The sequence below is a fragment of the Manihot esculenta genome, chromosome 10 (genome assembly GCF_001659605.2).
Source record: "Manihot esculenta cultivar AM560-2 chromosome 10, M.esculenta_v8, whole genome shotgun sequence".
Lineage (NCBI taxonomy): Eukaryota > Viridiplantae > Streptophyta > Magnoliopsida > Malpighiales > Euphorbiaceae > Manihot > Manihot esculenta.
The window spans coordinates 18,134,044-18,150,355 of NC_035170.2; the positions used below are offsets into that span (position 1 = coordinate 18,134,044).

At 32.5% G+C, this 16,312-nt stretch overlaps 1 protein-coding gene across 1 annotated transcript; it reads right to left on the reverse strand.

The window, feature by feature from the left end:
• Nucleotides 1–13,792: 13,792 nt before the first annotated feature.
• On the reverse strand, nt 13,793–15,605 carry LOC110624123 (scopoletin glucosyltransferase). Its single transcript, XM_021769227.2, has one exon. It carries the CDS (start codon nt 15,412–15,414, stop codon nt 13,969–13,971), a length of 1,446 nt encoding a protein of 481 aa, XP_021624919.1. The 5' UTR covers nt 15,415–15,605; the 3' UTR covers nt 13,793–13,968.
• Nucleotides 15,606–16,312: the final 707 nt, after the last annotated feature.

Genomic DNA, 16,312 nt, shown 5'->3' on the forward strand with positions numbered 1-16,312 from the left:
TATTCAATTTTTTTCCATGAAGCAGAAGCAAACATTATGGCTCGACGATGCAAGTTGCGGAAAGGGAATTCCATCAATATTAACTTGGAAAATGAGACTGAAAATAATGTTAACCAGAACTTTCAAGAAACTCAAGAGTTACACCAAAATCAGGCTTCAAATTTTCAAGGTAAATAATATTTATGTGATTTATAAATTTTAAGTTGTTTTCGTAAATAATTAGATGGCTAACTTCAATTTTTTTTTAGAGAATACTAGTCAGAAGACAATGAGGTATCATTATGAAGGCCATTTTATATTTTCACCAAATAGAATATATGAAAATGGTAGGTTCATGGAGAAACCTAATTTTGATGTTGATTTCATCTCATTTTTTGATATATTGGATGACTTAAAAAAGGATTGTGGATTTGATATTATAAAAGGAGATAAATTTTATTACTTGAAGGCTGATAAAGCTCTTAGTGATCTTGATGCATTGATAGAGGTTAAAGATGATACAGATGTGAAAAATATGATGGATAGTTATAAGAAGTTCCCTTCGAAACCCATTGATATATACACTCTATTTCGAGATTATGATATTTTACCAAATGGACTTGGTGACGAGCTACCCGCAGTTACCGTGATCACACTTCTAATCAACTTCAAAATCCAAATGCAACTGCAGCAACAGGTTTACTCATTTAATTTTATTTAAACAATTTATTATGTTTACTTGTTCTATGTATAGAAATTCTTGTTATTATATGATTATTGTTTTACTTTTGTTTTAAAATAGGTTCCAATACAATTAAAAGAAAAACTAGAGAACCAACACGATGCTTGAAAATCACACAATTGGAGAATGGGAAAAAATTGCCAGTAGAATTTGATGAAGATGATCAAGCTATTGGTGATAATGCTACTGCATTTGTTTGGTTTTTAGGACAAACTATTAGAAGTGTGTCGTGTTGTCCATTGCAAGTGAAACAATGGAATAAGATTACCGATGATAAGCTCGACCACATGTGGTCTACCATATTGGTACGAAAATTTATATTAAATTACATCCATTATAAAATGATTATAATTTTTTTAGTTCTATTAAGTATCATAATCTTTGTTTCTTACTTCTTTGCTAAAAGGAAAAGTTCACTTTTGAGTATTCTGATGCAAGAAAAGGAGCAATTTTCGGTCATATGAATGCATTATATAGGTATTATAGGCATAAGTTGAAGAAGAAGTACTTTGATTCAAAGGCAACTTATTCACTTCGTCTCCGAAACAAGCCTAAGGATATGGATGTAAAAGATTGGAAATATTTGGTTAATCTTTGGACAGAAAATGCATTTCAGGTATTAAAAATTCGTGTAAAATTTAATAATTTATTTTATATGAATTCAGTTTCTGTTAGCTAACATAAATTCTGAAAATTTTTCATTGTTTTTCTTTAGGAGAGAAGCAACAAAAATAAGACAAATAGATGCAAGCGTTCTATGCTGCCATACACGGGGACAAAAAGCTTTGCTCGGCTGAGAGATCATATGGTATGAGTTTATTTTTATTTTATTAGTATTATAGTATTTTTTTATTAATTAAATGATACATAAATAATCCATTTTTACTGCTGTCGTTTTGTGGACTATGGCTAGAAAGAAACAAAATAGTATTTGATAATTCTAGTTTAGAGCTTGAGAAAGTTTATGATTTGATCTTTTATGGATCTTTTGTTTGGTTTAAGATGTGCCTAGCTTTCCTTATTCCTTAATCCAAATTCTTTTTAGTAGCTCAACAATCAAGAACTGGTCAACCTGTAATGGTATAAGCTAGCTGCTTGTTGTTATTCTTTGTATTCTGCTATAACTGTCAAAGTTCTAATAAAAGCTATTTTTATCAAAAAAAAAAATAATAATAATAATGCCTTTTGAAGTTCATATGATTATTAGAACTTTTTGATATGTCATTTACTATTTTTTCTATAAATGCCTAATTAGACTCAGACTGCCGTTATTAACCTTCATTTCCCACATCAAAACAAATCCCCTTTTTCTTTATGCTCATTAAAGTTAAACATGGCAATTTTTTAGTAGTATTAGATTAGACAACAAACACCATTAATAACTCACTCATTTAATGGTGGAATTTGACCATGTTTAATATTCTAAATATAGGAATGAATTATGATTGGTCAACCCTATGAGCATCCAAACTTGTAGAGTAAATAATAATCAACAGTATTATGAATTTTAACGCTTGAATTGATATCATTAGCTGTAAAAATGTTAGCTCTTTTATACAAGTTTTGTTTATCTGCAGCATATTTGTAGTTAAGTCAATTGACTCTTTTACGGAAAGTTTGGTTTTGCTTGAACTCAAATTTTTATTGATATAGATCTATGATAAACTAATACTAATTGTTATATTTATTTGAACAGAAGAAAAAAAAAAAGAAGGAAAAACACCTTCTCGCTTAGAGCTTTTTCTTAAATCCAAAAAGAGAAAGCAAGGCAAAGAAATTGATCCAATATCACAAGAGACCATTGTAATACTTTTTACATATGTTTTATTTATTTGTTATGTATTTATGCTATATTTTGATTTTTTTAATATCAATAAATATAAATATCTCTATAGGAAAAGTTTTAGCAACTAAAGAAACAACGAGAAGAAGGACAAATTTCACTGGATGATGATGCTATGTTTGCTTATGTACTTGGGCCAGAAAAAAATGGTTATGTATGTGCTTATGGTCCTGGAAAAAATGTCGCGGAATATTTTGGTGCTAGACCTACAAAGATAGAACTACTTAGACAACTTGATACTTCAAGAAGAGAAGTAAACGAGCGTGTCCAACAAATTCAAAAAGAAGCAAGTGAACAAGTAAATGATGTTAAGAAGCAAATGGATGAGAAACTTGCAAGATGAATAGAATATGGGAGCAGAAATTCAAGATGCTTTTGGAGAAAAACAATAATATTGCATCAGTAAGTGATTAAAAACTAAGTCTCATTTTTTTTCTAATATAAGAATTTTTGTAAGCTATATAACTAGTATGAACCTTATCTATTTTATATAATTTTGTTATTAATATTTTCAAATAAAATTTTATACAGCCTATGGAGGATTCCCAAGATGATGAAATTGGAGGATGATTTGCAATATATTTGAAGTTTTGGATTTTGAAGCAGGCAGCAGCCTTATAATACTACTTTTAGAAAAATTAGATATTAATATTAGTGTTAGTATAGTATTATAATTTCAAGTATTTTTAGTGTGATTGCTTTATGACTTAAATTAGTTTATTTTGGATATTAGTTATTTTGGATTAAATTTATTGTTATTTTATAATTGTCATTCTGATTGAGTCTTAATATTAATATATAATTATTTTATAAATTTAAATTTTAGCTAAATTTTTTATATAAATTTTATATTCTATTATAAATTTTACCAAAATTATTAATAGATAAATAACATATGTAATAGTAAATTATAATATAATCCCATGAAATAATAATAAATTAAATAAATATTACATTTTAGCTACAAATAATTAATAGTAGGCGTATGTACTATATTTAGAATAGCTTCTAATTTAATAATTTTGTGGCTTTATTCAATAGTTATAAAATAAAATTAAGTGTAACAATTATACTAGAACTTGTCACTTTCTTATTTTTGTGGCTATAAATTTTATTCTTGCCTTATAATTATTTAAATGTGGCTAATAGTAAATATTTTTTGTCATACAATTAAGTTTATGGCTAAATTTAGATATGTTAGCCATAAAATTAAATTTGTAACTATACATAAGTTTAAATTGCCACATTATTATTTTTGCAACATAATCATAGCAAAATCACTTACAAAAAAATGTTGTTTTGGCAAAAAGAAAATGTAGTTACAAATATTCCATTCTCATGGCTAATAACTAGCCACAATATTTATTTTTAATGGCAATATTTTTGCTTCATTTAAATAAAAAGTGTGACTATAAATATTTATTTTAGCCACAACACAGGTAAATCCTGTAACTAAACTTTAGTTACGCCACTTCTAGCTACGACATATCACGGGAAAAATATGTTGTGGCAAAAGCATCTAGCCACCAAAATTCTATTTTTAGCTACAATTTATTTTGTGACAAGATATGGATAATGTTGTAGTGCATGGAGGAGGTTTGAGTGGTCATTTGGGGCGTGACAAGACTATTGCTGGGTTGGAGGAGCATTTTTACTGGACATAATTAAAAAGAGATACAGGTCAGATGGTTCAGAAGTGCCCAGTTTATCAAACTCAGAAGGGACATTCGCAGAATATAGGCTTATACACTCCACTGCCTATTCCAGCACATTCTTGGGAGGACTTGTCTATGGATTTTGTTCTTTGTCTTCCACATAATCAACTTGGATCTGATTTCATTTTTGTTATTGTTGACAGGTTTTCCAAAATGGCGCATTTCATTCCTTGCAAGAAAACTAATGATGCTTCTCATGTGGCAAAATTATTTTTCTAGGAGGTTGTTTGCTTACATGGCGTCCCTAAGACCATTACTTCTGACAGAGATGTGAAGTTTCTAGCTCATTTCTGGGTGACTTTATGGAAACATTTTGGAACTGAAATTTGATACAGCAATGCTGCCTATCCTCAAACTGATGGACAAACTGAAGTGGTAAACCGCACACTTGGCAATCTTCTGCGCTGCATCTGCAATAATAAGAAAATTGCTTGGGATCTTGCTCTTGTCCAAGCAGAATTTGCTTACAACAGTGCTGTCCACAGCTCCATAAAAATGTCACCGCTTGCTGTTGTGTACAGGAAAGTCTCAGCGCATACAATTGATTTTATTGTCCTTCTCACAGGTTCTCACAACAGTATTGCAGCAAACAACTTGGCAAAGCAGCACGTGGATATTTTCAAACAGGTACAACAATGCTTTACAGAAGCCAATGACAAATATAAAGCTACAGCTGATAAACATAGGCAGTTCAAGTCCTTCAATGTTGGTGACCAAATTATGGTATATTTACGTAAGGAGCGTGGTGGAGGACAGAAAAAGCTTGACGCCAAAAAGATTGGTCCATTCCGGATTATTCAAAAGATCAATGACGATGCCTATGTTCTTGACCTCCCACATGAGATGAAAATTTTCAAGACGTTTAACATGGCGGATCTATTTCAGTACTACCCTACTGATGACAACTCAAGGTCGAGTCTTTACAAGTGGAAGGGAATGACATGGAACAACTAGTCTTTGACTTTATGGCAGACTTGGACCGGACCTAACTTTTGCTGCCGACATTTGATAGAGACTGACGATAGCTTTTGGAAAGAAAATTTTGAGACGCACGACTTTCATAATTGTGACGAAGACCACAGGCCTGATCACAAAATTCGATATGGAAATTCCATTATTTAGGAGTTCAATTTTGCATTTTAATTATTTTTTTGGATATTTTAAATATTTTTGTAATTTTGCATATTAGGATTTGTTTCTATTATAAATAACCTCTCTTAGTTATTAGAAACTCACTTTGTAATTTTTAAAAAATTTCAATAAAACTGTTCGTCTTCCAGCCTATCTTTTCTCTTATATTGTCTTAACTAAACGATATTAGTTAAAACTACTGACGGAGTCTAATTAGTCCATTATCAACCTTACAACTCAAATTAGCAACAAAGTTCCGCCATCATTAATGATCTTTTTTTTTATCATCCATAATTACAACAATAATCTCCTCCACCTTTCGTATCTTCTTTTCAACTGTTACGACTATTATCATATTTTTGTAGCATTATGGAAGATAGATTAAAAGCAAAAATGCTTTTATTTTCTATCATTAGTCTTCACTATTGTACTAGATAACTGGATAATTAATTTATTGAAAATTAATTAGTCCTTACTGTATTCGAATATCCTTTATAGTGTTTCACTACAAATTAACTAATGTTATTTTTTTTATCGAATGACTCTTTCTTGAATTTTATATTCGCTATATTTGATATCATAAATTTTAACTTTAATACATTTTTATTGCGATAATTACTCATAGATCATAAAAGAATAAATTTAATGTGGTTTGAGATAAATTCACTCTATAATAAATATATTAATTAGGGGAAAATAATTACAAAATCTAAATTAATTTTGATTTTGTAATTCACTATCATCAACAGATAGGCTAAAAAACTATTTTTATTCCTGAACTATGTAATAGAAATTAAAAATATCAAATTTTATTTGTTTATTCAAATTCATATTATTATTAAACTATTATTAAAATATTAAATAAAACCATCACTTATTAAGATTTTTCATTCAATTTAACCTTATTTAGATTTATTTAATTTTTTAATAATAATTTAAATATAAATTTACATCAAAAGATAAATTTGAACATTTTAAATTTTTACTGCATAATTAAAAATAAATTTTATTTTTTTACCTTAATAATCACAGCGCCCCAACGTGGTACTACCTTTAACTACAAATTCTAACTAATTTATCTTGAGATTATAGGAAGAAAACTGTTTTTATTTTCTTACCTCTTGTGTAGTAAGTTACAGAGTTTATATAGTACATGATATGAACAATTAGACCTTTGATTGAGCCCTCAATTATATCCTAGAATCGTGCTATGCTAAATATGGTAAGATTTGATCACTGACTGATTTACAATCATGACAGAGGATTCTTTCCAACAACTGATTGATTTACAATCATGGCAGAGGATTCTTTCCAACACTCCCCCTCAAGTTGGTTCATGTGGATCTAGCATACCCAACTTGCCCAAAACCTCATGGAATATTCGTCCAGCTACTGTTTTGGTTAGGATGTCCGCCCATTGATCCTCTGATCGAACAAACGGTAAAGATATCAGACCACTGTCCAACTTTTCTTTGATGAAATGTCGGTCTATTTCAACATGTTTTGTTCGATCATGCTGAACTGGATTTTCAGAAATGCTTATTGCCGCCTTGTTGTCACAACGGAGTTCAGCTGCATCCTTTGATGGAAATCCAAGCTCAAACATCAACTTTCTTATCCATAGGAGTTCTGCCAGTCCTTTTGCTATTCCCCTGAATTCTGCTTCAGCACTTGATAGTGCCACCACCTTCTGTTTCTTACTTTTCCACGTTACCAAATTTCCTCCGACAAAGGTAAAGTATCCTGAAGTAGATCGTCTGTCAGAGAGATCTCCTGCCCAACTTGCGTCTGTATATCCACTGATACTGAAATGACCATTCTTTTTGAACAACATGCCCATCCCAGCTGTTCCTTTCAGATATCGAACGATTCTTAATGCTGCCTCCATATGGTCTTGTTTTGGATCATGCATGAACTGACTTACCAAACTCACAGCATATGCCACGTCTGGTCTGGTGTGTGATAAATAAATCAGTTTTCCTACCAGTCTCTGGTACCTCCCCCTGTCTGTGGGTCCTTCTTTTGAGTCCTTGCTCAACTCGTGATTGACCATTACCGGAGTATCGACTGGTTTGCAATCTATCATTCCTGTTTCAGTTAACAGATCAAGAATGTACTTTCTCTGTGATATTAGAATTCCCTGGTTTGATCTAAGAACTTCGATTCCAAGAAAATATTTTAGCATCCCCAGGTCTTTCATCTCAAATTCTTGGAATAAGTTGTCCCTCAATTGTTTGATTTCGTCCACATCATCTCCAGTTATAATCATGTCATCCACGTATATAATCAAACACGTGATCTTCCTTCCTTGCCTCTTCAAGAATAGAGTGTGATCGGAGTTACTCTGTCGATATCCATTTTTCTTCATTGCTTGAGTAAATCTCCCAAACCATGCTCTGGGTGACTGTTTCAACCCATACAAGGCTCGCCTCAATCGACACACTTCTCCCCTTCTATACCCACTCATGAACCCTGGTGGAGCATCCATGTATACTTCCTCCTCCAGATCACCATGTAAGAAAGCATTTTTCACATCAAATTGGTGAAGTGGCCAGTCTAGGTTTGCAGCTAGAGAGAATAGGACCCGTATTGTATCAATTTTTGCTACTGGAGAGAACGTTTCAGAATAGTCAACTCCATAAGTCTGAGTATATCCTTTTGCTACAAGTCTAGCTTTATATCTGTCCACCGTTCCGTCTGACTTATACTTTATGGTAAACACCCATTTGCATCCCACTGGTCGTTTTCCCTTGGGTAGCCAGCATTTTTTCCAGGTCTTGTTTTTCTCCAGGGCATCCATCTCGGTCTCCATCGCCTCAACCCATCTTTTGTCCTTCTGGGCCTCTGTGGCATCCTTTGGTATCCATTCTGAGCAAATGTTTTTCTGTAGGTTGACCAACTGAGGTGATAGTCTTTCTCCTCTGGTAACATTTGCCACAGGGTATCTAGACCTGGCTGCCTCGAATTCTGGATCATATCTCCTGGGTGGAATTCCTCTATTATTCCGAGGGGGTAGGACATATTGGCCTGTTTCAGAAACCTCAAGGGAAATGGGTTCAGTAGTAAGGTTATTAGAACCAGGGGAAAGTTCAGATTCACATACCTCAGTTGTGTGTTCCTCAGGATATTCTACGGTGTCAGGTTTTGGTTGTGACGTTGAGACCGAGGACTGTACTAGATGGTCAGTGTCTCCCAGTTCTGGTGTAGACTCAGGAAGAGAAGAATGATCAAGTTCTGGCCCCTCCTGACTAAGCCAATTTGGCAGTGGTGGTGATTGTGCCGTTGTCTCCCCCTCACTGCTAGTTGGCGAAGGAAAAAAATATTCCTCTTCCAGAAAAGTGCAGTCCATGGTAGTGAAGAGCCGTTTAGAGATTGGGTCAAAACACCGATAGCCCTTTTTATGGACACCATAACCAAAGAAAACACACTTAAGAGCACATGGTTCAAGTTTAGTGCGGTGTGTTTTAGGAATGTGAACATAAACTGTACAGCCAAAGATTTTAGGTGGAAGATTGAGAAGGGAAGGGATGGTGTGATGAGAGGACAAGGTATGCAAGGGAGATTGGAAATTAAGGACGCGAGACGGAAGTCGATTGATGAGGTAAATGGATGTGGCAACTGCTTCAGACCAAAACTTAGGAGGAACTTGGGCTTCAAACATTAGGGCTCGGGCAGTCTCAAGGATATGTCGATTTTTCCTTTCAGCAACCCCATTTTGCTGTGGTGTATAAGGACAAGCAGTTTGGTGAAGGATCCCATTATCCCGGAAAAAGGTTTGGAGATGGTTATTGACAAATTCCCCCCCATTGTCAGATCGGAGGACTTGAATGGTCTTGTGAAATTGGGTTTTAATCATGCCGAAAAAATCACAGAATTTCTCAGCCACTTCACTTTTTTGTCTTAACAGGTAAACCCAAGTAACACGAGTGCAATCATCAATAAAAGTCACAAAGTATCTATAATCAGGGGAGACAGTTTCCGGGGTAGGCCCCCATACATCAGAGTGTATTATTGAGAAGGGAGTATCAGATTTATTTGTGGATATATGATAAGTACTCTTATGACTCTTAGCAAGCACGCATGAAGAACAAACTGGAATGTCAATGGATTTAAACTCAGGAAACAAAGTACGAAGATAATCACTTGAGGGATGGCCGTAGCGCCGGTGCCATAGCCATAACTGTCGGGTTGAGGACCCTTGAGCTAAATGAGCTGACCCAGTACTTGAGATCTCCTCCACATAGTACAGTCCATCTTTCTCAGTACCACGGCCCAGTACCGTGCCCGTATGAATATCCTGCAAAACACAAAAATGAGGATACATGAGTACTCTGCAATTTAACTGTTTGGTGATCTGACTGACAGAGAGTAATTTGCAAGATAAGGAAGGTACATAGAGGCTGTTGGAGACATTTAAAGTGGGGGTTATAGAAACGGTACCACCACCGATGACCGGAAAAGAGCCACCGGTAGCGTTTAGAATATTGGATGTTGAGGGTGGGGCTGACACAACAAAATCTGAAGAATCATTAGTCATAGTGTCTGTGGCTCCTGAATCAAATATCCACCCACTAGTATTTTGTACCTTGTTAGAATTAAAACAAGCAGAGGCACATTTAGATTTATTTAAAGAGACAGGGGTAGAAAGGTCATTTGCCCTCCTTTCTAACCCTAAAATACCTCCTTTCCGATCATAAGGGACACCCGTGCCTCCTCCTTTCGCGGCTCCTTGTAGTGCCGTGATAAACATCTCCATCATCTTTGCTGAATTAAGAGTGAATTGGTTCACTGATTTCTGATTTCCATCTTGGCTATTCTGACTTAACTGGAATAGTTTTTGTGACAGGTCTGCTATTGGATCAATTATTGCCTGGGATTGGTCAACCGGGCTGGGGAGGTCGGCCATTGTTGTTTCGGTGAGAGAAAGAAGTTGGGAAGGGTATCTGGTAAAGGATTATTGCAGGATGGCTATATTTTTAGACCGAAACCTGCTCTGATACCATCTTGAGATTATAGGAAGAAAACTGTTTTTATTTTCTTACCTCTTGTGTAGTAAGTTACAGAGTTTATATAGTACATGATATGAACAATTAGACCTTTGATTGAGCCCTCAATTATGTCCTAGAATCGTGCTATGCTAAATATGGTAAGATTTGATCACTGACTGATTTACAATCATGACAGAGGATTCTTTCCAACAATTTATAGTTTAGTAAATAAACATGTGGTCTTAAGTTTTCCACCTCCTATTGGCCACTAAACACTTGTCTTATAGGACTTCCATTTTGGACTATCTTCCAAACTCTAGCAAATTTGTTGCTAGGGACATAAAAGACTATTTCTTTTTCTTTTATTATTTCTTTCTTAATAAAAATTTTACTTAATATTTTTTAAACATAATTTTAATAATAATAATCTCTCCATTTAATTTTGAATTCCTAATCCTATTAATTTAGCTTGGACTTCCAATAGAAACTTTTACTTTGAAGTTTGTCTCAACAAGCTAGCACAAGTGAAACCAAGGACTTGGATTTGAAGGAAGCACTTCACTCAAAACATGATCATGTTGGGCTTCATATTTCCTCTTTAAACTGATGTTAACCCTCCATTGTTTTATGGTGCAGTCTAAGAAACACTCCAAGCAGTATTCACTCATCTCTGAACAAACTAACACTTATTACAACTTATTAACAAGTTGGTTGGAAATCCCTGATGAAAGGGCATGAATAATTATGTGCAGGAATATGCATTTCCAGCTCGAGTAATGTTATTAAGAATTAGTTTCCTTGACTCGAATGGCTCAAAATTATTTAGTGTTGCTGACCCTTTTCAAAGAAAATTAATTTCACATAGTAATGATGATTTTCCTTTTGCTCCATTGAACGAGTCCCATGATGTGGACTACAAAAATATAAACTATCAACGATGGATTTAATAATGGATTTTGCTTTCGTAAAAAAAAAAAAAAATTAACGAAGACATCAGCAACGGATTTACAAGGGATATTGTAATTACATATTTTCAATGGATTAGAAACAGATTTTTAAAAAATTAGTGATGAAGTTTAATCCGTAAAAAATGTTAAAAGGATAAAAAAAACCTACCATCTCTTTCTCTTCAAAAGACCCGGTCATCACACCTCTCCCACACGATTTCTGCTGTCTTCACCTCTCCCACGCTATAAATGTTGAAGCTTTCGATAGCTCATGCGACGATGCCGACACTGCCACCCCTCTTGACACGACGTTGCTAACCCTTGCGATGCAATGTTGCCACTCCTTGCGACGCTGCCACCACTCACGATGCGACACTCCTTCTCGATGCCACATTCTTCTCCGCGACGGGACATTGATGCCACATTAATCTTCTTCACGACGCTCCTCCCCTCTTCGCGACACTCCACTCCTCTTCGCCTGTTGCCGCCACTGCCTCTTAATTTCCGGTGCCTCTCTCACTTTTGAATTGAATCAAAAGGATTAAAGTTAGTTTTTAATTTTACAATAAATTAAAGTTATAAGTATTTTTTATGGATGACTTATGAAAAAATATTGTTTATCAAGATTTATGTTTATTATTTTTAAATTTTTTATCATATTAATATGAAATTTATTGAATTGATAGATAAGTAATATTGGATTTATTAAATCAATGGGTAATTAGTGTTGAATTTGTTAAATTGATGTATAATTTTTTTTTTGAATAAAAAATTGATGTATAATTAGATTTGAAATTGTTTAATTAGAATTAAATTAGTGTATGAATTATTAAATTGATGTTGAATGAGTGAAAATTAATTAAATTGATAGACAATTAGTGTTGAGTGTTGAAATTGTTAATTAATATTGAATTTGTTAAATTATTGGCCGTGTTTGATTTGTTAAATTAGTGTATAATTAAAGTTGAATTTGTTAAATTATAGTTGAATTAGTGTAGAAATTGTTAAAATTTGATAAGTATTGATGATTTGTTAAATTATTGTATAATTAAATTTTAATTATATTTAATTAAAATTGAATTAAAATATGAATTGTTAATTTGATTTTGAATGAGGGTAAAATTTATTAAATTGATGAATAATTATTGTTGGAGTTGTTAATTAGTATTGGATTTGTGAAATTGATAAGTGTTAATGATTTATTATATTATTGTATAATTAGAGTTTAATTTTATTTAATTAAAATTAAATTAGTATATAAATTGTTAAATTAATTTTGAATGAGTATAAATTTTATTAAATTGATAGATAATTATTGTTGGAGTTATTAATTATTATTGGGTTATATAAATTGATTAGTGTATTTGATTTGTTAAATTATTATATAATTAGAGTTTAACTTTATTTAATTAGAATTGAATTAGTTTAAAAAATTTTAAACTAATTTTGAATGGGTGTAAAATTTATTAAATTGATGAATAATTATTGATGTGAAATGATAATGTGGTAAATTAAGTTAATTTTTAAATATTTATTGTTAGAGTATTATTTTTTATTTATTATATTATTATTAATCGTGTATAATTAATAAAATATCTATTATATATTTTTTTATATTTAGCGAGTTTATTTGAGTGTCATCAGTGATAATTTTACAGGCCAATATTTTTTATGTGAATAAATAGATTGAAATTAGTGAGTTTATTTGAGTGTTATTGATGATAATTTTAAAAGTCAGTATGTATTTTTACGTGGATAAATAGATTGAAATTTCTAGATTTTTGATGGATTTTCAACGGTTATTTTCTATCGTTATTTATTTTTGATAGATTAGCGATGGAGTATAAATTTTAATTTTTTATGGATTTAGCAACAAATAAAATTGGTTGCTAATGTTTGTGATGAAATGATAAATCATGTAAATAAGAATTTTTAAATAGAAGTTTTTGTCAACTTCTGTCATTAATAATCTGTTTTTTGATGTCAACATCTTTCATTAATAGTCTGTTTTTTGATGTCATCTAAAAAAGCATCTGTAAAATAAAAAAAAAATGAATAAAAAATCTATCGAAAATGCTATAAGTGAAAATTCTCGGACACTCATATTAGATTTAAAAATTTTAGAGATAAAACTTTTTTTATCAAAAATTACAAAAAGAAAATAAAAAGAAAATAGAAAGACGGGAGGAGCAGGAAGTTGAGGACCCTTTATCAATGTTTAATGAACCAAGAAAAAGGGGAGGCCTCTCTTATCTTATGTACTCTTTATTGGAAAGAAAAAAAATGTATTGTTTGGCATATTCGTAAGGGATACTATTTCTATCTCAAATTGTAATCTACTCAGAACTGAAGGGTCCACTAATTCAAGATCTTTTGCTTCTTGTAATTGGTTCCAACTTCCAACCACTACTACTTTCTCTTCTTCTTAGAACTTCTGACACACTTTAAGGAAAAGAGAAATAAGATTAGATGGTGATCAGTGGATGGAATTAAAAATTTCCAAGAGAAAACATACATTAATTACAGCAAGCTAAACCTGAAACGGCTTTAATACATAAAACAGGAAATACTTGTAAAATTAACAGCGCTAGGCATGTATTGCTCATAGTAATTGTTGCAGGCCTTAAGCACGTCGAGCCTTCAATTCTTCAATCAAAACTCCCAGATCATTGTATGATGAGCCTCCTTCTTCAATGGCCCTTTTTGCTATTTCTCCGATCTTCTTTGCTCTGATCCCCATTTCCACTGCTTTCTCACCCACCATAATCTCCTTCACTGCCTTCTCTATCTTTTCACTGCTCACGTAATCTCCTACCAGTCTAATCCATTTTTGAGCACCTACACTAACTCCAATCTTCAAAACATCAGTAATCAATTTCTCATTGAAGAACTGATCAGCAAAAATGGGCCAGGTTACCATTGGTAATCCGGCACTCACACCTTCTAAAGTAGAGTTCCACCCACAGTGAGTAATAAACCCACCAATAGCTTCATGATCAAGAATCAAAATTTGGGGTGCCCATCCCCTTATAATTAGTCCCTTTCCTTCCATTCTTTTCTCATACCCCTCAGGCAACCATTTCTCTTCAGATTCTTCTTCGTTCTTGTCTTTCCTAACAACCCAGATGAAATTTTGCTTTGAAGCTTCAAGCCCTATTGCAATCTCATGTAGCTGGGAGTCAGAAAACTTTGTAACCGTACCAAAGCATACGTTAAGAACAGAATTGGGTTTCTTCGCATCAAGCCATTTCAGACACTCATGTTTGCTTATGCTTGCTTCCCTTCCTCTATGAGCCTTTTCTTCAAGATTCCTGTTGCAAAGAGAAACTGGTCCTATATGCCAAGCTTTCCTCCCCAAAACTTTTCTGTAATAATCAGCATATCCAGATTCCAGTTCATAAAAACTGTTAACTATCACCCCATAGCTTCTTTTCTCTACTTCTTTGGCACTGCCTAGCAACCTTTCCATAAAAGGTGGACTCTGTAGTCTATACCTATCTGGTAGCTGTAATTTTGTGAACTTGAGCGAGTCAGGCAACCCAGGCAAGATAAAAGGCTCAGTATCAGAAGATACTGTCTTGTGAGGTTGATGTTGTTCAATATTCGCCATGCAACACATGTTAATGAAGCTAGTACCATGGAAGATTATCCTCGGAATTCCATACTTGGAAGCTACATCAGTTGTCCAAGGAAAGAATATGTCTGAAACGAGACCATGTGGACACAACTCTTCTATGGCTTTCTCCAGAGGTTCTTGAAGCAAAGATAAAGCTTCAAAGAACTTGCTGTGAATCTGTTGATCAGAAACCATATCAAGATTTTCGAGACCTTCTGGTAATCCAGCTTCTTGGCTGGGAAATTTAATGATCTTGAGGTTGATTTGGGTGGACAAATCTTGAGATGTTTGTATTGATTTAGTTAAACGAGTTGCGTTTACTGGGGTGGTGATGATGGTGGCTTTAACCCCTCTTGCAGCAAAGAGCTTGGCGATATCTAAAAGGGGAAGCATATGGCCTTGTGCCATTAGAGGGAAGAGAAGGATGTGAAGTTGATCTGATTCAGAGCACATGTTTCAGATTTGGAGAAATCAGAGAGAATTAGAGTAGTTTTACAGAAGTTTCAAGAACATAGAATGGATTGAAGAAGCCAGAGATTGATGGGTTTTAAATTTAATGTCTTCTCTGAAGATGGCAGCAAAGACCAGCAGGAAGACCTGCTGCTTGATGAGACAGGAAATTAGGCAGGACCACAGGCCCATATCTTATGATGGATTTATAGGAAATGATAAAAATTTACCATGGCGCAACTTCTTTATAAATGTGCATCTAAGTAAGGATGTAAAAAGTTTTATTTTTTATGATAATTTATATAATATTAATATAAAGTTGTACATATATTAATTATATAGTAGGAAAATATTTTTTAATATTTAATTATTTATAATAATTAAATATGATTATACCAATTAAAAATTTATATACTTAATTAAATAAAAAATTTATTATTTAATATCTATATCTTAAAAAAATTCATTAATTAATTTTTTAATTTTAAAAAATATATTAAAATATTTTTAACATTTTAAAAAATTTTTTAATTAGCCATTCTATTAATTATAACTGATAATTATTGAATAAAAGGTCTAAATAACCTTGACATAAGGAGATTAATTAAAAGATTTTTCATAAAATTAAGTAAATAATTAATGAGCTTTTTCAAGTCGTAAATATTAAATAATAAAATATTTAATAGTTAAAATTAATGGAATAAATAATTAATAAATTTTTTAAAATAATTAAAAATATTTAATATATTTTTTAAAAATAAATTATTTTAAAATAAGGAGACTAAATAATATAAATTTTAAATTAAAAATAAGAGTTTTCAGAAAGCCAAAATATAATTTTGGAAAAAAAAATCTAATAGAATGACCGATGACCAAAATATACTTTTAATTTTTGGTTAGT

Bases quoted from the DNA above. Each gene is read 5' to 3' on its own strand.
- LOC110624123 (XM_021769227.2), bottom strand. From the start codon at position 15,414: ATGTGCTCTGAATCAGATCAACTTCACATCCTTCTCTTCCCTCTAATG.